Genomic DNA, 26,229 nt, shown 5'->3' with positions numbered 1-26,229 from the left:
GTTTAAAAATAATATTTATTATAAAACCATATTTTTTATTTTTCAAAATCACAATTTTTGGAGCTTTCTCCTTATAATAATTCATTTTTTTTCTCTGATCTGAACACACATAAATGACACCAAAATAAAATTTTTCAAGAATTAAAGTTGTTTAGAATATCATTAATTTTTAAGGTATTAACACCGAACTTCACAATATAGTATAAAAGTTATTGAACTTTACATTTTGTTATACTAGTGATCACTTTAATCAATTTCTCAAAAAGACTCTTAACGATTTTAAAATGAAGATAATTAAAAACTAAAATTGTTCAGTACGATATTTACCATGAAACTATATTTTTAATTTTTTAAATTCACCAATTTTGGAGTTTTCTATCTATTAAAAATTCATTTTTTCTCCCATCTAAACAACGCCTAAATGATCTCGAAATTAAAATTTTCAAGAATTAAAGATTTTTACAATGTCATTAATTCTGGAATTTTTTATTTTGAGACCTTCAACGGTTATTTTGAAGCGTTGATTAAAGTTTAATGGACGTAGATGTAACAAATGTGAAGTTTAGTAGCTTTTATATTATATTTTGAAGTTCAATAGCTATACCCTAAAAATTAGTAAAGTTCAGTGGCCATAGGTGTAATTTACCCTAATAAAGCAAGTAAAACTAACCCCCAAATCGAAAAGTCTAATCTTTTATAATCTCACTTACCCTTGAAAAAATGAATATAAAAATCATTACTTTTCTCACTAATAGTAATAATCCCCAACATTCAGTTATTCATATATATACTCTGCAATTTTAAGAATAACATACAATACTCTCTGCTGAAGATTGTTTGTTACTACTTCTTATTATATTAGGTTTGATTTTCTAAGTAAAGTTGTGTTTGTTTGCTTCTTCAATACTTATCCTCCACAACTAGTGGAAATTGGGAATCATACTGTTGCTTAGGTTGAACTAAAAAGCAAATCCAAAGACTCCCTTATTCAACTTTCTGAAAACCCCCAATTTCTGAGAAGCCATTGGTTAGAATTTGAGGAACAAATTCAATTTCAGCCAAGTAAGGTTCTTATAGACTGAGTTTTTCTAATTGAATGCTTGAATTGTAGGATTATGATTCTAATTTCATTGTTTCTTCTTGTTTTGCAGATCAATATAGATGGCAACTCTAGCAGATATTGGGGTTTCAGCAGCTAAAAAGCAAATCCAAACACTCCCTTATTCAACTTTCTGAAAACCCCCAATTTCTGAGACTCATTGGTTAGAATTTGAGGAACAAATTCAATTTCAGCCAAGTAAGGTTCTTATAGACTGAGTTTTCCTAATTGAATGCTTGAATTGTAGGATTATGATTCTAATTTCATTGCTTCTTCTTTTTCTGCAGATCAATATAAATGGCGACTCTAGGAGATATTGGGGTTTCAGCAGCTATAAATCTTTTGAGTGCATTTATTTTCCTTGTAGCTTTTGCAATTTTGAGATTACAGCCCTTTAATGATAGGGTTTACTTTCCTAAATGGTATGTTATGGGGATGAGAGGTAGTCCGACTCATTCGGGTTTTGTGACCCGTTTTGTCAATTTAGACTTTAGATCTTACCTGAGATTCCTAAATTGGATGCCAGAAGCACTTAGAATGCCTGAACCTGAGCTTATTGAACATGCTGGGTTGGATTATGCTGTTTACTTGCGGATTTACTTGATAGGGTAAGGAGTTAGTTCGTTTTTAATCCGGGTTTAGTTAATGTAGTTTATTGGAGTTAATCTTTTTGTTGTTGTTGTTGTTGTTTGTGATGTAGACTTAAGATTTTTGTTCCTATTACAATCCTTGCTTGGGCTATCTTGGTTCCGGTTAATTGGTCTAATGGCAGCTTGGCAATTGTAAATGTGACTTCCAGCAATATCGATAAGCTCTCGATTTCGAATATACCTCTTGGATCGGATAGGTAAGAGACCGCCCTCCTTATTGCTGCCTAGTCTTTTTGACTTATTCGTTTATTGACGTTTTATTGGATTTTTACTCCGAATAATGCTCCAAATGAGCATTATTCCTTTAAAAAAATCCGTTAAAAAATTATTTCTTAGATAGTGTTGAGTTAACTAGACTGAAAGTTCGCTCAAGTTGGTCCGACTTCAAAACTGTAAAGAAGTTGGACGAAGTTTGTACAAATTTTTTACAAAGTGTGTAACTCAAGCTTCTAAGCTTGGGTTACGTTTTAGTGGGATTAACTTCATCCGACTTCAAGTTGCAAGGAAATCGGATGAACTTCATCCGACTTCCTTGTTGATTATAAAGTTGGTATAAACATGGAGAAAAAAAAGACTTTGGGTAGTTATAAGTTATTTGGTTGGTTAGGAAGTCGGATGAAGTTCATCCGACTTCTTTGTTGGGAAGCATAACCAAGCTTAAATGCTTGGGTGACGCTTTTTGTAAAGAAGTCGGATGAACTTCGTCTGACTTTACCCTAGTTAACCCAACACTACTCTGGAATAATTTCTAACCGGGCTATTTGAAAGGAATAATGCTCTTTGCGAGCATTGTTCCGAGTAAAAATCCCGTTTTATTACTTGTGTCTGAGCAAAATTCTCAGAATCTTTGTTCATTGCAGCTATTTTGACTTAGTTAATTCGTATTTCTCAGTTTAAGTATTAGTTTTTTCTCCTTTGTGCTTTGACAGCTTTATTCCTTTATTGTAATGTTATTCACTCATGTTAATATATTGATTTTTCAGATATTGGACGCATATAGTGATGTCATATGCCGTTACTTTCTGGACCTGCTTCGTGTTACTGAAGGAGTATGAAACAGTTGCTAATATGCGGTTGAATTTTATTTCCTCAGAAAAACGTCGTCCAAATCAATTTACAGTAAGATCAGTTACCCCCGCCCGTGTTAAATTTCAGATATTATGTTTTCAATCGTGTGTTTGGCACAACTTACTAGTATCAATCTCCATAGGTCCTCGTTAAGAACGTGCCTCCAGATGCAGATGAATCTGTAAGTGAGCTAGTGGAGCACTTTTTTCTGGTTAATCATCCGGATCAGTATCTTACACATCAGGTAATTTTCCGAAAAGCTGATATGTTTATTCTGTCAAAAACGGTTCTTAATTTAGAGAAGTGATGCAGCTCGTCTATAATGCAAACAAACTAGCTAAATTGGTAAAGAAGAAAAAAAAGATGAAGAATTGGCTCGACTACTATCAAATCAAGTATTCTAAGAACCAAGCTCTGAAGCCGACTATGAAGGTACTTTGAAATGCGTCTTTCGAGACTGATGATTCATGTTCAAATATGATTTCTGAGCTAATTTTTGTTCGCTCTTGCTCTCGCAGACTGGTTTTCTTGGACTTTGGGGCAAAAAGGTGGACGCAATTGAACATTACACATCCGCGATTGAGAAACTATCAAAAGAAGTAAGTTGCAACCGGAAGTTTTTCAATAAGTGTTTATTTGTCTTTAAATTTTTAAAAGATATAAGGAAAAGGGTCCATTTTTATCGTAAGGTTATCAGGGAAGTTAAATTTTTCCGTCATTGTAGAAAACGGCTCAATTTTTCCCTGATGGTACAAACACTAGCTCAATTTACCCTTTTCCACGGAGTTTCATCACTAATTTTCATCGTTATTTACTTAGAAAAGGTTAAAACATAATTAGATTGTTATGAGGGTACAATTGAGTTAAACTTTCTAGTGTGGGAGCATAATTCCGCTATTTTGTATAATAAGGGTAAAATTGATCTTTCCTATTAATCTTAGGGGCAAATTTATTTGGTGTCCTTCCATAAAGGGATGTAATCAAGGCGAGTTGGAAAATTGACTAGCTCGAACTCAACATCCAGTTCGTGAGCATCTCGTTAATTCTGTTCACGAACTTCGCTCGTGAACAACTCATCCATTATCTTCATTTGAAATTTCTTTAACACAAAACTACATAGTTTTGACACCTACAAAACTAAAGTTTACACAAAACTACGTTGTTTTACATTTCCCCCTTTATATAATTACTATTATTAAAAAATAATTGAAACAAGCTTGCTCACGAGCATGTTCATTAATATTATAAGGTAAAGTTCAAATTAAAACCCCTGTGGTTTTACTAATTTTCAGATAAAGGACTATGGTTTACTTTTTGTCAAAACGAGGATTGAGGTTTCACACTTTTAATAATGCTATTAAAACTATCTTTAACGATCTGAAAATGAAAATTTTCAAGAATTAAAGTTGTTCAATGCCATATTTTCTATGGAACTTCATTTTCGATTTTAGAAAATCATCTTTTTTGGAACTTTCTCTCTAAACATTAACTTTCTCTCTCTTTACCAAATATCATCTAAATAAACTCGAAATAAAAAAGTTGAAGAATTAAAGTTGCTTAGAATATTAGTAGTTTTTAAAATATGTCATTTTTGAAGTCGTCAAGGGTGATTTTAATAGTATTAATCGAAAAAGTCCTTATTTTGCTAAATTTGAAAACCTCTGTCCTCGTTTTGACAAAAAGTAAAACACAGTCCTTTATCTGAAAATTAGTGAAACCACAGGGGTTTTATTTGAACTTTACCCATATTATAATCAAGCTTGTTCGTGAACCTTAATCGAGCTTGCTCGCGAGCTATCGAGCTGAGCTTCCCTGAGCTCAAGCTCGGCTTGTTTATAAATCGAGCCAAACATGGTTGAGCTTTTATTGAGCCAAACACCGAGCCGCTCATGAGTGGCTTGGCTCATTTACAGCCCTACTGAGCTGCTCGGCTCATTTACCGTTCTACTTCCATAGTAGTACTTGGACATTGCAGTCTTTCTGTGATTGCTGATTGGCAAACTTGTACCAAATAGCTTTAGAGAAGAAATTAAGGGGGAATTTTATGCCGGAGGACGATAATTATGCTTGTATTTTTCTGTTGAATATATATATATATATTTTTTTTATCACCATCGAAGCTCTAATTTTCGATCGTGAATTGTCCATGTTGCTTATCCAGATAGTAGATGAGAGGGGAAGGGTCGAAAAGGATCCGAAGTCTATCATGCCAGCTGCATTTGTTTCGTTCAAAAGTCGATGGAGTGCAGCTGTTTGTGCACAAACTCAACAAACGAGAAATCCAACTATGTGGTTAACAGAATGGGCTCCCGAGCCACGTGATGTATATTGGCGAAATCTAGCCATACCGTATGTTTCGCTCACGGTTAGGAGACTGATAATGAGTGTTGCATTCTTTTTTCTAACCTTCTTTTTCATAATCCCAATTGCATTTGTGCAATCTCTTGCAAGCATTGAGGGAATTGAGAAACGGGCTGCCTTTTTGAAGCCCATTATTGAAACGTTAGTGATCTTTCCGCAATCTCTAGTTGACAGTAAGATTTTTTATTTCAGCTTAATGCATATTTATGCCCTTAAACTGCTCAAGTTTTGCCTATTATCATCCTGAACTTTTAAAATAACCTATCACACATTTCTAATTGGTTTAAAAACCTATCACACACCTATAGTTGGCTCATTTAGACCTTCTCCACACAAATCATTGATCTGTCAAAATGACAAATGAGTGTCATACAGAACGAATTCACGCGTTTTTTTTTTTTTTTTTTTTCTGTAGCACGCAAATGCCACCCATGTCAAAGATGACAGATCAACGATTTTGTGTGCAGGAGGTCTGAATGAGCCAACTATAGGTGTGTGATAGGGTTTTAAAGCCAACTATAAGTATTTGATAAGTTATTTTAAAAGTTGAGGAGGTTAATAGGCAAAACTTGTCAAGTTTGAGGGTGTAAATATGGATAAATTACATACCTGGTGTACAAACTTTGTCCTATTTCACACTTTGGTGTACAACCCTTGTCCTATTTCACACTTTGGTGTACAACATTCAATTTTGCACACTAAAGTGTACAACCTTTTGGTGACCTCCCACTAAAGTGTAGAGCCGGTAATTGTGACTGCTCAACGTGCCATGTTAGCAATTTGACCTCCATAAAAGTCAAAAGTTGACCAGTCAACGCACCACGTCAGCAATTTTGACTTTTATGGAGGTCAGATTGCTGACATGGCGCATTGACTTCATGTTGACCTGTCACAATTACTGACTGTACACTTTAGAGGATGACTAAAAGGTTGTATAACTAAGTGTGAAATATGACAAAAGTTGTACACCATGTATGTAATTTACCCGTGTAAATATGCATTAAGCTATTTTTTTTTCTTACATTAATACTAACTTTCCTTGATTAATAATGCAGACCATTTATCAAATCGGTTATCCAAGGTTTTCTACCTGGAATTGTATTGAAGCTTTTCTTGATCTTTCTACCATCAATATTGATGGTCATGTCTAAATTCGAAGGCTTCTTATCTCTGTCGTCTCTGGAAAGACGAGCAGCAACACGATTCTACATTTTTAACGTCGTGAATGTATTTCTTGGGAGCATAATCACCGGAACTGCATTTGAACAACTGAATACTTTTATCAAGCAGTCTACTAAAGAGTATGTTTCTCCTACCATTTGAACAACCATGCTCTTCAATTAATTTGACCTAGAACTCGTCATTTTCCGCTCAAATCAGCTCTTCTAGACACGTACCAGTCTGCATTCCGTGGATTTTGGGCACATGTCTTCATATGGCTTAGGCATGTCTTATTCTTGGATGATTTGAGCCGAAAATGACGAGTTTAGGGATGTTAACAACCATGGTCTTCAATGAATTTGACCGAGAACTTGTCATTTTCCTCTCAAATGAGCTCTTCTAGACACGTACCTGTCTGCATTCCATGGATTTTTGGCACATGTCTTCATATGGTTTAGGCATGTTCTATTCTTGGATGATTTGAGCCGAAAATGATAATGACGAGTTTAGGCTCAATGCTGTCGGATGTTAACAACCATGCTCTTCAATGAATTTGACCGAGAACTTGTCATTTTCCGCTCAAATCAGCTCTTCTAGACACGTACCAGTCTGCATTCCGTGGATTTTGTGCACAAGTCTTCATATGGTTTAGGCATGTCTTATTCTTGGATGATTTGGGCCGAAAATGACGAGTTTAGGCTCAAATTTCTGTCGAATGTTAACAACCATGCTCTTCAATGAATTTGACCGAGAACTTGTCATTTTCCGCTCAAATGAGCTCGTCTAGACACGTACCAGTCTGCATTCCATGGATTTTGGGCACATGTCTTCATATGGTTTAGGCATGTCTTATTCTTGGATGATTTGAGCCGAAAATGACGAGTTTAGGCTCAATGCTGTCGGATGTTAACAACCATGGTCTTCAATGAATTTGGCCGAGAACTTGTCATTTTCTGCACAAAAACTCTTCTTTATTAGTATTTCCACGTTTCGTGTCCATTTCCATTTCCGTTTCGGTTTCTTTTCTGTTTCCATTACCGTTTCACAGCTAATTTTTCTTAGAAATAACGTTTCCCGGTATCTGTTTCCATTTCGGTTTCATTTCCCGTTTCCGTTTCCGTGCAACATATTATTAAAGTCTTTTTTTTTTATTTTTGAAATTTCAATGGTGATTCATATTTATCCTAACTTTTATTAATTTATAAACATTGCAGAATTCCGGAAACAATTGGTGTGGCTATTCCAATCAAAGCAACTTTCTTCATTACCTACATAATGGTCGATGGATGGGCTGGAATAGCAGCAGAAGTTTTGATGGTGAGACGTCTAATTCTGTACCACCTGAAGAATTCCTTGCTAGTCAAGACCGAAAAGGATAGGGAAGAGGCTATGTATCCGGGTGGTCTCAGTTTCAACAACGGGGAACCTCGTATACAATTCTATTTTCTCTTAGGTCTTGTATACGCAACAGTAACACCGGTCCTCCTCCCGTTCATAATAATTTTCTTTGCCTTCGCTTATGTTGTGTTCCGTCATCAGGTAAACACTCCATCTTTCTATTGTATAAAGTTCATCAAATAATTTCAGCTGACCGAGATACCTCTTAAGCGTATGAACTCAAATACTACTAATTCGGAGAGCTCGAAATGTGGAGGACACATTATGACTTGGGATATTTTTAACCTTTTCGTTCGTGTGTGAAAATTGCAGATCATAAATGTTTACAACCAAGAGTACGAAAGCGCTGCAGCTTTCTGGCCCGATGTTCATGGACGTGTCATTGTTGCTCTTCTTATATCACAGGTGCTTCTGATTGGATTGTTGAGTACAAAGAAAGCTGCTCAGTCAACGCCATTTCTCGTTGTGCTTTCTGTACTCACAATATGGTTTTATAGATACTGCAAAGGCCGCTATGAACCTGCGTTTGTTAGATTTCCGTTACAGGTATGCATTTGTATCGTCTTTATTCCAAATGTCGCTTTATTTTTTTTCAATTGGCTTGTTCCGTTTGAGGGCGAGCCTTGGCGCAACGGTAAGCGTTGTTGTCGTGTGACCGAGAGGTCACGTTCGAGTCTTAGGAGCGGCCTCTTGCCAAAAAAATTGGCAGGGGAAGGCTTGCCTCCAATACAGCCTTGTGGTGGGACCCCTTCCCGGACCCTCGTTTAGCAGTGACGTGTAGTGCACCGGGCCACCCTTGGCTTGTTTCGTTTATTCTCGTGTGTTTTCTGTAAGAGCTTCAAGTTGATTTTCCTTGCTGATATATGAGTTGCTAAGTATTCTCATATTTAATTGATAATGTCCGGGAAAAGTCTATTAGACGCATAGTTATTAAAGGCATGCCTTTGGCGCATGGCACACCAGGCGCAGGCCTTAGCGCCATGACACCCCCATGGCATGGCACGCTCCTGGTGCGCCATTTTGCGCCATTTATTATAGGCTTAATACATCATTTGCCCCATGAACTTGTCCAAAAAGCTTGATTGACCCCTTAACTTTCAAAGTGTCTCGATAGCCTCCTAAACTTGCATAAAATGTTCATTTAGCCCCACGAATTTGCGTATAATATAATCTCGGATGCAAAAAAGTAAGTTAAATGCGGAATATGTATTGTACACGTCTTAGATTGTTATTACATAATTCATAAAATAGATTAAAAAGGAAGTTCTACTTGCTTAACTATAAAAATTTGTTTCTCTAATATTAGAACCGCATATCCCGGCCTTGATCGTATTACTTTTTTAAAGATATATGCAATAAATCTTCCGCATTTAACTTACTTTTTTTCCAACCGAGTGATTAACTGATTATATTTTACGCAAGTTTAGGGGGCTATTGAGACACTTCGAAAGTTCAGGGGCCAATCAAACTTTTTTGACAAGTTCAGGGGGCAAATGATGTATTAAGCCTTTATTATAAGAGGAAGAAGTTTAGTAGAACAAAATACAGATATCGAATTCAAATAGAAAAGCAGCCAAGGGGAATTCGAATTCAACATGAGTGATGAATTTGGAGACTTTTGATCATGAGTAGAACTTAGGATTTGGTATTTAACTTTAGCTCGTGGGGTTTATTTTGCATTTTAAAATTAATTTATGCTTAAGAACATTGTCATGAAATAGGGGGTTGCTAATACCATTTTTAAATAGTTGAAGGAGCAAATAGGTCGTCCCGTAAGTTCAGGGGGCTGCGTATGGTTTAGGCCTTTTATAATTTTTATTTTTGTAAGTGCGCCTTGTCTCGCTATGGCATGCGCCATGCGCCAAGGCTCCAGGACCCCTACCGCCTTAGTGCGCCATGCACCTTTAATAACTATGATTAGACGTACGTGCTTTACAGTCTCCCTGTAATACTTAGTGAAACCACTTTGATCATGCACGAATTAACGTGTCATGTCTAACATGATCCGTCTAAGGAGGGCCAACTGCTCCTACAAGGAGCCGAAAATCGCCTTTCTCGAGATATCAGTGTCGATTTTTTCGTTCTTTTCTCAAATATAGTTGACATAATTCGTATCCGTTGACTTTCAGGAAGCCTTGATGAAAGATACACTTGAACGAGCAAGGGAACCGAACCTGAATTTGAAAGCTTACCTTCAAAATGCATACGAGCATCCAGTTTTCAAAGCCGCTGAAGAGGACGACGAAGATGGGGATACAAGTGAGGAGTTAGAAACTGAGTCAATTATAGTCCCTACGAAACGCCAATCGCGAAGAAACACACCCGTACCCAGCAGAGTCAGCGGGGCTTCCTCCCCGCGGCCATCTTTGAATGATGTGAGGGAAGATCCAGAGGTTGCTGCTGCAGCTTTGTAAATTAAAATGGATGAAAAACAGTGAGATTTTTTGTTGTATAGAAAGGAAGAGAGGCCAATTGAGTATATGGATTTTGTGGTCTCAAGAATATGAATGAATGAATGTAAATTGAAAGGGGTTAAATGCTCGGTTCGTAATTGAATTCAAAATGGTCACTCGACTTCAATTTGTCTCAATAAAATTACTAGGGATGTAAACGGGGGAATGTATTTTCCATCCCCGTCTCCGACTAGTCGGGGATTCACCATCTCCATCCCCACGAGTTAAACGGGGACAAACTGATCCCCATTCTCCGTTTACAGATGTTCCAAAAACGTTATTCACATTCCTCATTCACCGCGGGGAATCACCGTTTATGTTTAAAAGTTCAGTAAATGCAAAAACGTTTAAAAAACAGTGGTTAATAATACCAAATATTACAACCATTTTCAAAATTTTCAAATAAAAAAAAACTAAATATTGAAAACAACCAACCACCTAATTAAAATGTATTTAAAATCATCCAAAAAAATTAATTATCACAGGAAATAATTGGGGATCCCCCATTGAGGATTAACGGAGCGGGGACGGGGATCCCCATAGGGCGGGGAAAGGTATCCCCGCCCTATCCATGTCACGGGGGATAAAATTATCCACATCCCCGTCCTATGGGGATCCTTATCGGGATTCCCCATCCCCGTCGGGGCGGGTCACCGATGGGGACGAGAATCCCCACCCCATTTGCATCCCTAAAAATTACTTAACTTTGAATTTTGTCTCATCACGTTGATGATTCCAGTGATTAAAAGGGATCAGAATGATGACATAAATGACACATCAGTATGAGTTAACTCAGATATTTGATCGAAACGACATATGACATCCATTTATGCGCCTTCTGACATTCAAGTGTCAGTTATTTTGATTAAAAAGAAAACAAAATTTAGTTTTTTTTCATAAAAATAACCGACATATGGTTGTCACGTGTCATTCGGTTATACATTTGAGTTATCTCATGTCATATGTCAGTTATGACATTATTCCGATGTATTTTAACCATTGAAATTGCCGAAGTGGCCTAATTCAAATAAAACTCAAAATTAAGTGATTTTATTGAGACAAATTGAAATTCAGTGACTATTTTAAAACAACCATGTAAGTTGAGTGACTAATTGTGCATTTAACCCAAATTGAAAGATAGGATTTTTGTCCAGAAATTTTAATTGTCTCCATATACTTTAAAAATGTACTATTTATATTCTGAATTTGCTTAAAATGATCTATTGATTCCTAAAATCCATGTGTTAATGTGAAGTTGATAATGTTTCAAAAGTATAGGGCGATTGATATTTTTTTTGGGGATAAAAATGATATATATCATTCTATTAGATTAAAAACGTACCGTTAGTATAGACCTGTTCACGAGCCCGGGTACCCGCCCAAGCCCGTGTCTCTTGGGCCGGGGTTGAACATGAAAATTTGTCTCTAAGCCCAGTCTGGCCTAGGCCCGTTAAAGCCCGCCTTTTTTTTGGACGAGCTTGAGATTTATAAAAATAGCACGGGCCGATCCAACACGGTCCACCTATTAATATTAATTAATAAAATTTATATATTTATATATTAATATTTATTTTTAAGTATAAATTAAATTTTTATTATTAAAAATTGTACATATATATTTAGATGGGCTTATATGGATTTGGCTTGAGATTTGATTTTTGAGCTCGAGCCCGTCTAAATTAAGAGAGGGCTCAGGTGGACTTGGACTGAGCAATTTTAGACAAAAGCCCGATAGCCCGATCTGAGCCCGGCTCATGAACAAGTCTCCAATAGAATTGTTTTAAAGAGTTAACACATCATACAAAAATATAATATTTTATTTTTTCAATCATCCAAATCATTTTTATCAACTTTTGTTAAAAAATGCTCCAATAGTAAGCAACTTTAAAAGTTTCCACAATGTCTCCACAATTATTACTTTATATATAATTTATTTTAATCATAAATATTATAAAAAATGTGCACTAATATTAATTAAATAAATATGTAAAATATGTAAAATCATTAACTCTTTCTTTAAATAAATAATAATAAACCAAAAAGTCGAAAAATTCTCTCTGATGACAAAAGAACGCGACAAAGGAAGATTTAGGGCAAAGGAGTTGGTTGGCATGGGAGCGGGCGGCCGGACGTTGCAGGGGCTGGGGATTCGGGCGGTCGGGACGGCGCAGGGTGCCGATCTTGGGCATGGTGGGGGTTTGACGGGGGGCGATGGAAGTTTGGTGGAGCCAGGCGGCGAGAGACGGGTTAGCGGGGAGAGAGTGAGGGATCGGTCTCGGGAACGTGGTCGGCCGGCGATTAGGGAGGGGAAGGGGCCGGATCCGGCTCCTGGTTCGGGTAGCGCAGGTGAGGGGAGGGTGGAGAAGACGAGGGAGTGGTGGGATCTGGATGACGAGATCCGATCGGCAGGGGAAGGGAAGGAGATGGAGCGCGGGGTGCCGGGGAGTGTCGAGGGAGGATTGGCGAGGGGCGTGGGCGATGGGAGTGAGCGGCGCCCAGAATCTGAGGGAGACGCGGCCCGCGCCGCGCAGGGCTGTGGTCAGGAGGGCATTGCGGCTAAGGGCTGTCCTGCCGCGGTTGTGCACTCTACGGGGGCTGCTGCCCAGGCACAGATTTCGGCAGTGGCCCCTGGCTCTAGGGCAGAATTTGAGGCGGAGGCTGTCCCGGGGGGCGGACCGCTGGCCCAGGGGGCTGCGGGCCAAAATACCACATACCTTAATACTAATCCGGGTTCATGGAAACCGGTGGATAAGGTGAATAATTTCACTGTAGAAAACGATATGGGGAAAGTATCCTGGAGAGATAAGGTGTCAGGGGTAGTCGAGGAGGAACCCATGTTGGAGGATGATATTATCGAGGATGAGTCTGAGGAATTCTTCTCCGACTCTGATGTTGAAGATGGAGATCAAGAGGACCCGCTGTGCCCGGTGATCCGTCTTTCCTCTGAAGATAAACGAATCCTTAGATCGAAGTGGAAGTTATCCTTAATTGTCACGGTCCTTGGGAAAAGGATTAGCTTCAATTACTTTGCCCAGAGGATCCAGGCACAATGGGCGAAGAAAGGGAAGGTTACCCTTACAGACCTTGAGAATGACTATTATGTCATTAAATTTACAAGGGCGGAAGATTTCAATGCTGTTGTTAATGGTGGACCTTATATTATCTCCAATCATGTTTTGGCGCTGAGGCCATAGGTCCCAAATTTTAATCCTCATGATTGCTCTGCGAAAGGATCCTTACTTGGGTTAGATTCCTAGGTCTACCTATTGAATATTACAATGAAAGATTCTTGAATAAGATTGGTGGCCTTGTTGGGAAAGTTCACCATGTTGATAAGACTACCGTTGGGGCAGTGAGGGGCAAGTTTGCCAGGGTTTGTATTGACATTGATCTCGCTAAGCCTCTTCTGTCCAAATTCTGCGTTCAGAATAAGGTCTTTCATATTGAATATGAAGGTATACACAATATCTGCTACGAGTGTGGCATGTTTGGCCATACCTATGATGGATGTCCTAAAAAGAGGAAGGTGGTGGAGGATATGGTGGCACCTATCATAGGTAGAGCTGAGGATAGTCAATGTGAAGGAAGGAATTTTGGCCCATGGATGCTTGCCAAAAGGTCGGTTAGAAGGAAGCCACAAGCTAATGCTGCTAGGAATCATTCTCCAGATATCAGTAATGAGATGACCTCTCTCCATATTGCTCCTGAGATCAAGGTTAGGCCCCCTGACATCAAGAGGGGTGGTGATGCTGGTGTGGATTCAGCATCCAGTTCGGGGTCAAGGTTCGGTGTCCTGACTATTGAGGAGGGACAGGACTCAGATCCTTCTAATGAGCATATGGAGTTAAGCATGCCAGGCCTTGAATCGGCCGAGCCAGCCTCCATCCTAGGTGAATCTATTAATCCTCTTTTTGTCTCTAAAGCTGGTGCCAAAGGGAGTTCCCAGACCTTTGTCTCAATAGGAAAAGTGATGACTAATGAGGTTAGTAATTTGAATCCTCTTGTTGATGTTCCAATTGAAAAATCTATGGGAGTCAATAAGTTGAATATGAAGAAACCCAAAGCTAACCCTAAAAAGAACCATAGTGTGTTGGATTCTTGGGATAAAAGGGGGCCTTCTAGCACCTCTTCTAGGCTCTCCGGAGCCCCGAATAAATACCCGATCTAGGGTATGGGCTTGTGTTAGTAGTCTTCCTTTCTGATGGACTTTTTTGTTTGGAATGTTAGAGGTGCGGCGAGCAAGGCAACCCGCATCCATGTTAATGATCTAATTAACAATTTAATCCTTCTTGTTTTGCTCTTATGGAGACCAAGGTTAGTGGTTCCAAAGCAGATGAAGTGGTTAGAAAGTTTAAGAATTGGAGTTGTGTCAGATCGGAGGCTACTGGTCGGGCGGGGGGATTTGGCTCTTTTGGAAGCCAGGTCAAGTTAATATTGACATTATTAGTATGGTCAATCAATTCATCCATAGTAAGGTGTGTTACCCTGGTAATAAACCTTTCTTTGTCACCTTTGTTTATGCCGATCCTGTTTTGACTAACCGGAGAAGGCTGTGGGAGATCCTGTACTCTATTAGTACTAGCATGGTGGATGCTTGGTTGGTGGCTGGGGACTTTAATGACATTGCCCTTATGAGTGATCAGAGAGGAGGGGGTAATCATTATGTGAACTGGTGCCTTAATCACAAGCAGAGTATGTATTTATGCGGGCTGTCGGACCTGGGAGCCGCTGGTCACAAGTTTACTTGGAAAAGGAATAGTGTGTTTGTTCGTTTAGACAAAGTTTACGCTAATGTTGCTGCAATTTATAGATTTCCCGAGGTCAACGTGCTTAATCCCCCTTTCCGTTATTCTGACCATTGCCCTATCCTCGTTAAGCTGGTTAAATGTAATCGGCTTAAAGGGAATAGACCTTTTAGGTATCTTGTTGCTTGGGATTCACATCCTGAGTTTAAGAATTTTGTTAAAAACAATTGGCAACCTCACTCTAATGTTCTCCTTGCCGCTGAGGGGTTCAGGAGGAATGTGGTAGGATGGAATAAAAACATCTTTGGCCACATTATCAGAAGGAAAAACAAACTTTTAAGAAGGATGGAAGGCATTCAACGTTGTTTGGAGATCCGCTTCCATCACAGTCTGAATTGTCATCTTAGATCTCTCCAAAACGAGTTGGAAGCAGTGCTTAGACAGGAAGAGATTCTTTGGTTCCAGAAATCTAGGAAGGCTTGGATTAAGGACGGGGATCGGAATACCAGGTTTTTCCACCTTTCAATGATTATTAGGAGGCAGAGGAATAGGATCGATGCTATCAAAGACTCCAATGGTGATTGGGCCTTTGAGGATGAAGATATTCGACGCCTTGCTCTTGAATTCTATAAAGACCTTTTTAAAGAGGAAGAGGTGGACCTGAATAGTGCCCACTCTGGGATTTCCTTTCCTAGGTTGGGGGAGGATGCTATTAAGGAAGCCTTCCATCCTATTGACCAGAAAGAAATTGATCTGGCTTTCTCCAGTATTGGAGCTACTAAGGCTCCAGGGATCGATGGTATTCCTGCTAGTTTCTACCATAAACACTGGGATACTGTGAAGGAGGGCATTTACAGTTTTGTTTTAGGTGTTTTTGGTGGTTCCAACGATATTAGGCTGGTTAATAAAACCCTCCTGGTTCTGATCCCAAAAGTTGATAAACCTTCCTCCTTTCTTCAGATGAGGCCGATCAGTCTTTGCAATGTGTTATATAAAGCTATCACTAAGATTGTGGCTAATAGAATCTGGCGGATCCTTTCGGAGATTATAAGCCAGAATCAAGGGAGTTTTTTTCCTGGCAGGCAAATGATGGACAATGTAGTAATTGCCTAGGAGGTGGTCCATTCCATGAAGATGAAGAAAGGTAGGAAAGGGATCGTGGCTCTCAAACTGGATCCGGAGAAAGCTTATGATCGATTAAACTGAAGTTTTCTTCTGGATAGTTTGAAGAAAGCTGGTATCACGGAGAGCTGGAGGAAATTGATTGAGGATAGCATTTCCTCTCCTGTTTTCCAGGTTATGATCAATGGAGATATGTCTGATGAGTTCTCTCCCTCTAGGGGAATTCGTCAAGGAGATCCTATGAGCCCATTCCTTTTTGTTATTACTATGGAAAGATTGTCGCACCTGATCCAAGAGGTTGTGAGCAAGGGGATTCTCCATCCCGTGTCCATCAACAAATATTGCCCTCCTATTACCCATTTGTTCTTCGCTGATGATGTGATGCTCTTCGTGGAAGGGAATGAGGAGCAAATTAGTGTGGTGATGGATATCCTTAATTGTTTCTGTGCTGCTTCTGGCCAGAAGATTAATATCCAAAAGTCTCGGATGCTTTGCTCTAAGAACATGGACAAAGGCATGTGTAGAAGGCTGAGTGATCTTTCCGGCATTCCCCTTACTCACTCTTTGGGGAAGTATCTTGGGGTCCTTCTCCACAGCGACAGAGTCTCCAAAGCCTCTTTTAAAGAAACTTTGGACAAAACTAACGGTTTGTGTGCTAGTTGGAAAGCTAATTCTCTTTCCCTAGCAGGCCGTCTTACTTTAATCCAGTCTGTCAATTACGCGGCTCCTAATCATATCATGCAAGCCTGTAGACTGCCTGAGCCGGTCCTCAACGAGCTTGACAAAATTAACCGGCGTTTCCTTTGGGGAGAGTCTAGAGAAGGGAAAAAGATTCACCTGGTCCCTTGGAAGGAGGTCTGCCAGCCGAAAAGCAGGGGGGTCTTGGTATTAGACAAGCTAAGGACAACAACAAAGTCCTTTTAATGAAGCTTCTCTGGAGAATGTGGCAATGCCCATCCTCTCTTTGGGTTCGTCTTCTCTGTGGTAAGTATCGGAAAGACAAAATCTTTGGTGGCCCTAAGGAGAGAGTTGTCAGTTGTTCCTTCCTCTAGAAAGGGCTTAGCGCTGTGTTTGCAGAGTTCTGCTCGAGGGTTGGCCTGGAGGTGGGTAATGGTAAGTCCATCAGCTTCTGGTATGATACATGGATTGGTGACAAACCGCTTATAGAGGTGTGTAGCTCCCCCCCCTAGTAACATCCGTAACTGGAGAATTGCCGATGTGGTGGACTCTGAGGGAGACTGGATCTGGTCAAAGTTTGATACCTTCTTTAGCCTGGAGACTCTCCTTAGAATTAGAGGAGTTAAGATTAGTAATCATGAGGAAGACAAGGATAGGTATTGTTGGGCCCTGACTAACAATGGCACTTATTCTTGCAAGTCAGCCTTTGAAGCTTTTACCCCTAACAGGGCCGATCCTCTCTCGGATACTTGGAAATCCATTTGGGCCCTTAAAATCCCTTACCGTATTAGGAGTTTCCTGTGGCTGGGAGTCAAGAACAGGTTGCTTACTAATTCGGATAGGCACAGACGGCACTTGGCAGATTCAGGAGCTTGCAGTAGATGCAGAGGCCATGATGAAACTTTGTGCCATGCTCTGAGGGATTGCTCTAAGAGTAAAGAGGTGTGGAAGAAAATTCTCCCTCACCACATTCTCCCTCACCACATTCTTCCTTCCTTCATGGCCCACTCTGAGTATGACTGGTTCTCTGATGGTGCTAGTGGGAAATTAATGGCTAACATGGAGCATGGTGACATTTTTTTTGCTATCATCTGTCACCAAATTTGGAAGTGGAGGAACGAGAAGATTTTTGCTGATAAAACTGTCTTTATTCCTGACTTACTTGATTTTTTCTCGAAAAAACTCTCTATTATTACTGAGAGCTTCAAAGGGGATCCCCTTGCCAGGTCTACCCAGAAAAGAGAGGTCCACCTCGTTGGATGGAGCAAGCCAAGAGAAGGGGTGGTGAAGCTGAATTCAGATGGCTCCTGCCTTAGCAATGGCAAAATTGCTACCGGAGGAGTTCTTCGCGATGCGGGTGGCGCCTGGTTGTCTGGGTTTACCCAGAACCTAGGGATGGGTTCTTCCTTTTCGGCGGAACTTTGGGGTATTCTCTCGGGTATCAAGCTTGCCATTAGCCTGGGTGTTAAGAGGTTATCTGTGGAATCTGATAACATGGAGGCAATCAACAGGATTTCTGATAACCAGGCTATTTGTCTTAACAGCCAAAATCTTATCAAAGCTATTTTAAAGCTATTTGTCTTATTAAAGTTCAGCCACATTTACAGGGAACAGAACCGGGTTGCGGATCGCTTGGCGGCAGTTGGGCATGAGGGGATGTTAGGTGTTTCTACCCTTTCTGATCCTCCCATCTTTCTTTCGTCTCTTCTTTTAGAGGATAGGATTGGGGTTAGCCTTCCTAGGCTGATCCCGGGTTAGTTTGCTTTGTTTGCTTGTTTTCCTTTCCTGTTTCTACCAAAAAAAATTTAAATAAATCACTTTTTTATATTAAAAAAAGTTTATCAACCTTCAAGCAAGGTTCGGTGGCAACCTTGCTAAGTAACCACCCTGATTTTGATAGATGACACTATTTGAAAGTTGCCAAATCAAGTGTCATATCATTAATCATTCTTTTAAGCACCCTCTATTGGAGATGCTTTTAGGTTTTTTCGGACATTCATATCTGACAGGAAAAAAAGTTCCATAAATTATATAAACTTCAAAACCACAAGAAAAAGTAGATCTGAAGTTAAAAACTAAATCTAAATATAAATGGGAGGAGGAAGAAAGAAGTTGGACGGCGGTAGCGACCATGGCAGGGAGCTGAGAAGAAGAGACCAGTCGATGAGAAGAAAAAGTTACTGATATGGTGTATAATGAAGAGTGGACCTCGAATGGTTATCAAAGGCCCACTAAACCATGCTTTTGGACCGGTCTATCTAGGGTCCCCAAAGATTCTCAAAAGAAACGGTAAGTATGATGGTTTCGGACCTCAATCACACGCTAAAGCCATTTGGTATGGGAGTTTAGATTCCAGACCAATATGGTGATGACAAGTGTATCCAAACCTAAGCTCAAATGTCTATAAATAGGAGCCAAGTTCAAAGAAGAAGGTACACAATTCTATATACTAAAACTCATTTACATCCTCCCTAAGTTTTGTGTTCATATACTAACTTAGGCATCGGAGACGGTTTGCCGGTCTCCACCCCCCATCTAATTATTTACTATCTTGCAGGTCATTGGAAGCAGAATTCATATATTTTGAGGATATTTCGATATCAGTTACCATCAGCAGAGAGTTGAGAAAAAGAGACCAATCAACTATAAGAAAAAGTAAAGAGAATGAAGAGTCTCTCTCCTTTTCTTGGTAGGGCAATTCAATCGTTTGAACACTAGTATTAGGCCATGTTTTCTTTGCGTGTCTTGTATTAGTTTTGCGGATAATCTAACCTGTGCCATAAGGCACATGTTTATCTTTTATTTTTTGGCGGTAAGTAGTAATATTACTTCTTTTTGGCTGAAGTGTAAGGTAAATTACACTCATGGCCACTGAACTTTATCCATTTTCATATTATGACCACTCAACTTCATTTCTTCCCGGTATGGCCACTGAACTTTACACTTTTTAACATCGGTAGTCACTCAATTTTAACTAACTTCTCAAAATGACCGTTAACGACCTAAAAATGAAAATATTCAAAAATTAAAGTTGTTCAGAACGACATTTATCATGAAACCACATTTTTTAATTTCGAAAATCACATTTTTTTGTAGCTTTCTTTCTCTAAAAATTCACTTTCTCTCTCCTAACTAAACAACACCTAAATAACCTCAAAACGAAAATTTTCAAGAATTAAAGTTCCTTAGAATATCATTAAGGCTTTGGATTTATAGCCTTCAATGGTCGTTTTGAGGCGTTAAATGGCCATCGGTATTAAAAAGTGTAAAGTTCAATGGTCATACCTGGAAGAAATGAAGTTGAGTGATCATAATGTGAAAATGGATAAAGTTCAATGGCCATGAGTGTAGTTTACCTTACATTTACAGCAAAAGAAGTAAATATTAATTACTTAGCCAAAAAAAGGTAAAAGATAAACAAAAGATAAAAGATAAACATACAAACATTGTGATAGTTGTTTCTTTGTCTTTTTCTCTTATTGTTTCTTTTTTGGAAGATTCTTCTATTGTTAATAAGTTATTTTCCCACGTGAGATTTAGCATTTCTTTGTCTATTTTTGTGGTAAATTACACCCATGGTCATTGAACTTTAACCATTTAATATCGTGGATACTGAAGTTCAATTCTTAACAGTATGACCACTGAACTTTACACTTTTTAATACCGGTGGCCACCTAATACCTCAAAACGACCGCTGACGGTCTGAAAATAAAAAATTCGAAGAGTTAATGATATTCTAAGGAACTTTAATTTTTAAAAATTTTCATTTTGAGGTCATTTAAGTGTTGTTTGGTTAGGAGAGAGATGAATTTTTAGAGAGAGAAATCTCCAAAAAATGTGATTTTGAAAAATAAAAAATATGGTTTCATGGTAAATATCGTTCTGAACAACATTAATTCTTGAATATTTTTATTTTGAGGTCGTTAACGGTCATTTTGAGGACTTGGTTAAAATTGAGTGGCCACTAGTATTAAATAGTGTAAAGTTTAGTGACCATACCGTTAAGAATTGAAGTTCTGAGTACATAAATAATGGGTAAAATTCAGTGGGCATGTAATTTACCCATTATTTATGTACTCTTTAGATGCTCTATTTATTTGGGGAAGCTCATGTGAGGAACACGCTTAGAGTATCTTTGCAAAATAGTATTAATTTAATTAGAATTTCTAATTATCTAATTAAATTAGAAAAATATCTGAAATTCAATAAGATTCCATCCGAACCCGATTTTAATCCGGACGGAAATTTTTACATCTCTCACTCGCACGTAGTAAATTCGTTTTACCTTTCTCTTTTAATATTTGTTAATAGATCATGTGACTAGCATACCATCGAGAACGTCGTTGTTATATACTTGTTAAAGATATAGATCTCATATAATACTACAAAAACATCAATATAAAATCCGCCACTGCCTTTATTCCAGATTTCATATCACATTTCATGAATTCTTTTACTTGGATCTCTATAGAATTCTATTTTCACAATTACACACTGGACTGTGAAACATAACTTGAAATGAGTAAGTGATAATCGTTCCCTTTAACTATGTTATTTTCATCATAATTTAAAGTTTGCTTATCCAATCAGTCCTCTTCCGAGCTGAATTCATCTAGCCTATGCGAGAATCCGACCAAAACAAACAAATCTAAATTATACTTTTTAGAACAAGCAAATGTTCTATGAATAAGAGTTTCGCAATCCTCAATGATTTGATTACAAAAAGAGCCTTGCATTAGGAAAAAGTTAAGATCATTTTTTTCCATCTCCGCGTCGTTGGGCACACATGACATGAACTCGTGTGTTATCGTGTTGTTTTTTATTTTCGAAGAAAGTGCATTTTCAAAACACAATATGAAAACATCGGTTAAGAAGTTCCTACCATCTAACCTTAAGTTCATTTACTTTTAGAACTACTTTCGGCAATAAATATGTCTAAGTTATACCTTAACTTTTCCTAACAGATCTTCATGTGATCTCTTTATATACTGATATGTATATAGAAATCTTATACTTTAATGATTTTTGTCCATTGTTTCTTACGAGATGGATTTTATTATTAAACAAGCTCTCGATTGATTAAAAAACAACCACACTCTTATCTTGGCATTCTTAGAGCAAAATAAGAGTAAACACTCATGTAAGTGAGCTACTTCTTTGTCCCACGTGCATCACTATATAACAATAAACATATAAAATATTTACACTTGCGTATTTGATAAAGATATGTATTCCAAAAAGCTTTTATTGAATACTCATGTTAATCCCCGATAGGGATCCCCAACTATTCCCCGTGATAATTGTTTTTTTTTATGATTTAAGTACATTTAAATTAGGTGATCGACTGTTTTTAATTTTTAATTTGTTGCGGTATGAAAATTTTAAGAATAAATGTTGATGTTTGACATTATTAGCTACGGCTTCTTAGGGGGTGTTTGGTAGCTGTTTTTCGACTTCCTGTTTGCCTTTTCACTTTGAAAAGGAGAGTTTAAGGTGTTTGGTTAGACACCTCATGTTTACCTTTTGTAGCCGAAAAGTAGTTTTTTATAAAAGCAGGGAATCTCTGTTTTTTGGAACAGCAGCCTTTTCAAACAGCAAACAGCAAACCGTAACAGGAAACAGCAAACAGCAACAGCAAACAGCAGATAAAACAAACGGACCCTTAAAAGCTTTAGGCTTTACTTTTTTTGAAATATAAACGATAATTCCCATATAGAACAGGGAATGAGAAGTGGAAAAAGGGTTTTGGAAAACGGAGATTAGGAATCCCCACAGAATGAGGATGAGAATAAATCTATCCCTATCTAACTCGCGAGAATGGAGATACGGAATCCCCAACTAATCAAGGAACGGGGATGAAAAATGCATTCCCTGTCCCGTTCCATTACATCCCTAAGTTTAACTAATATAATTTTGGACCGCTTTTGAAATAAAAAGTTCATTAATGGATATCAAATTTCTGGACTCCTTGATAAAAAAAATTTAAATATAAAAATACTTTAAATAAGAAAATAATCTTAATTTAAAGATTTCGATTTGAAGTTCAGATGTCCACTAAACTTAAAATTATATTTATCTATTCATTATATTAAATAAATCAAAATTAAGAATTTACATTTGAATTAAAAATTGCGAGTCACTTGATATATTATTTCAGAATAAGGATAAAATATTTTCAATATTCACAACTAGAAGCAATTTTAATTTTAATATTTAAAATAATACAATTTTACTTATATAATATTAAAAGTAAAAAGTAATTTTATTCTTAATATTAGTAAATTGTGTCAATTTGAGAAATAGTTCATTAAATGGTCATATACACTTTATATATACGTTATTTTAGCATTCATAACAGCATATCATAAACATATAAGTAGATGTTCTTTAAAAAAACTAAAAAAATATATTATATTTTATACGAGTTAGAAAAAGATTCAAATATTTCGTCGAATTAAAAAATATTAATCTTTAATTCTATTATTAAATCAGAAAAAGATGTGAAATCTTTTTTTTTTTAAAACCAACCGATATGAAATTCGTACATAATATAGAACAAAGTATATGGTGTTTTATAATGATGTCTGCAATTTATTAAACTTACCAACATTATGGGTAAAAATATTTTTGGTCGCCAAAATTAGGGGTAAAATTATTTTTGGCCGCCAAAATTAGAGGTAAAATTGCTTGTTTGTTAACGTTAGGATCATTTTTACACCTTATCCTCATTATTTTGTATATTTGCAACTTAATATATTTATTTATGGGTTAAGGTGTAAAAATACTCCTAACATTTTGGGCCAGGAGCAATTTTACCCCTAACGTCTAAAATTGTATAATTTTACCCCTGGTGTTGGAAGTCAATAGCAATTTTACCCCTAACGTTGATAAATTGGGTCAATTTGAGAAATAATTTATCAAACTGTCTTCTTGGTCATGAATCTTGTTATCTACATTTCACACGTGTGTCATTTTATCAGTAACAAATCATAAACATATGTTGAGATGTGAAAAAAAATATACTGTATTTTGTACAAATTGGACAAAAAAATCACCGAATTTATAAATATTAATCTCCAATTTTATTATTAAAATATAAAAAACATGAAATCTATTTTTTTGAACGAATTGATATGCAATTGGTGCAGAATAAGGAACAAAAATATTTATGTTTTATAATAGAGGTAAAGTTGACCCAAATTATCAACGTTAGGGGTATTTTTGCACAGTAACCCTTTATTTATTATATATTAATGATGTAAAATTCGCTCAACTTGCCAAAATTAAAATTACTCTTGAATACCGATACCAGGATAAAATTGCACGATTTTAAATGTTAGGGATAAAATTATTTTTAACTGTTAATGTCACGTTCGTGTCTAAATTTCTAGAATTTATACATAGATATTAATATATATTCTAATTATTTGATGTGTGATTATTATTTGGTGCTATAGAAAAAGTTTGAAGTTAATTTGATGAGTTTATGCGTAAATTAAAAGTTTAAAGTAATTATTAAAAGATGATATAAAAATGGAGGACCAAATTGGATATTTAGCAGGTTTGGGATATATCCCAAACCTTTCCAAAAGGTGCCGCCTATCTTCTTTTCCTTTCCTTTTTCTTCTTCTTTCATCTGTTATTTGCTTCGACCGTTTCTCCACCGTTTCTTTGATTTACGGAGACTCGACCATCCAAATCACTTGATTTTTAAACTTTAGCATCCTTATACATAGATCTAAGTCCTAATCGAAGAGTTTTTGAGTTTCGACAGTGTTTGGAGGGAAACGTCTTAGACGGAATTTAGAGAAAAATTGAACGGGTGTATTTTCTTCAATTAATAGCCAAGGTAAGTAACTATCAACTATATTTTGAGTTTTATGTATATAGATATATATCTAATCAAAGAATTTTCAGAAATTGATATTTTAGGGTTTATACAGGTATTTTGTAAATTGGAGTTTTTCCACGATCTTGCTTTTATCGTGAAATTATGGATCAAATGAAGCTATTGACTATGCTTCTATGTGATTTTTAGATTTTACTTGATTATGTTGATTTAAGGCTTAATTTGGTTGATTTACATATATACATATATGTTTTTGGTTTCAATGTATATCTATATTGAATACAATGAATTTGATGATTTCTTACAAATTGTTTTTGGATTGAGAAATCTGTTGCGGTTATTATTGTTATTATTTTGGATTGAAGTCCAAATATGATTTTTATGAGTTGTGATATTTCGAAAGATAAAATGGTTTTGTCCATCTAGGATTGCCCGGGGTAGGAGTTGTAAGTTGTAAGACCATACCTAATGGCGGTATGGCCAGAGTGCACGGCTGATAGTCCTAACTGTTAGGCAAGGAACGAGATATAAATGAGATATCTCGATTATTGATATGATAAACTACACGGGTGGAATTCGAGGATGGATACACATACACAAATGTTATTTTAAGAACTTAAGTTTTGAGTATATTTTATAAGGTTTGGATTAAATCCTTTATAAATGTATATATGTAGCTATGTTCAATAAAGTTGGTTTTTATAGCTGATAGTTTCTTACTGAGATTTTTCTCTCACGTTTTTAAATGTTTTAATGTTTTTAGATGAGAAAGTACATGATATAGAGAAGGTTACTGATCGTTTATGCGAGGATTGGAAGTTGTTACTTATTGTTAGAATTATGGTTAGAACTTTGTTATTTCAATTGTAATATAATTTGATATTATGATATTGGCAGTGGCGGAGCTAGGATCGGAACTTCAGAGGGGCTCCATCGTGTATTGAATTTTTATTAATCTTTTATAGAATTTGATTTAATTGATAGACTCAAAATTTTAATTTTAATTTATCTTTTTTATAGTTTTTTCATCATATTTTTAAGTAGAATTACAAAACTAAATTAACATTTAACAATTCAACTAAATTAAATTAAGGGATAAGATCTAAATTTGCGCCTAAATTTTTTTGAAAAGTGCAAATTATCCCTTAACATATGAAATGATGTAATTTTATTTCTAATGTTGTTAAATAACAGAAAATTTAAACAATCTGTTATACTGTTAAAACAATCATCATTTAACTATCACTTTAAATATCAATAAAATATTTATTTTATTACTAACACAGTTAAAAATAACCTATCAAAATGACAATATTTAAGTTTGTCAGATATAAGTTAATTACAAAAAAATTCATAAAATGTTTAATATGTTATTAAACCATATATAAACAATTGTCAAAATACACATAACTATTTTATTTTATCAATAAAATCGTTTGAAAGATCCCATGTAATAGTTGAATAACTGTTAAATCAGGAAGTTCAAAATTTCTATTGTGCAGGGGTAAAATTAATTACTTGATAATATTAGGGATAAAATTAAACCCAGCATTTAATATGAATTTCATATTTTATTTTGTCAATATAACACAACAAAGAATTGACTCAAAATGAAAACGAATTGTGATTCATAAATTTAATAAAT

General features: G+C 36.7%; 1 protein-coding gene across 1 annotated transcript; it reads left to right on the top strand.

Annotated features, from left to right (window-relative positions):
- Window positions 1-750: 750 nt before the first annotated feature.
- Window positions 751-10,311, top strand: LOC136232312 (calcium permeable stress-gated cation channel 1-like). Its single transcript, XM_066021389.1, has 13 exons — window positions 751-1,062; window positions 1,152-1,297; window positions 1,387-1,707; window positions 1,800-1,946; window positions 2,733-2,868; window positions 2,960-3,061; window positions 3,130-3,249; window positions 3,336-3,416; window positions 4,979-5,319; window positions 6,234-6,479; window positions 7,554-7,878; window positions 8,050-8,283; window positions 9,867-10,311. The coding sequence occupies exons 3-13, from the start codon at window positions 1,397-1,399 to the stop codon at window positions 10,149-10,151; spliced, it is 2,328 nt and encodes a 775-aa protein (XP_065877461.1). The 5' UTR covers window positions 751-1,062; window positions 1,152-1,297; window positions 1,387-1,396; the 3' UTR covers window positions 10,152-10,311.
- The last annotated feature ends 15,918 nt before the right edge of the window (window positions 10,312-26,229 follow it).

The sequence above is a fragment of the Euphorbia lathyris genome, chromosome 6 (assembly GCF_963576675.1).
Source record: "Euphorbia lathyris chromosome 6, ddEupLath1.1, whole genome shotgun sequence".
In the NCBI taxonomy this organism is placed as follows: Eukaryota; Viridiplantae; Streptophyta; class Magnoliopsida; order Malpighiales; family Euphorbiaceae; genus Euphorbia; species Euphorbia lathyris.
The sequence above is the reverse complement of the archived record's forward strand: the minus strand, read 5'-3'. Positions and strand labels throughout refer to the sequence as shown.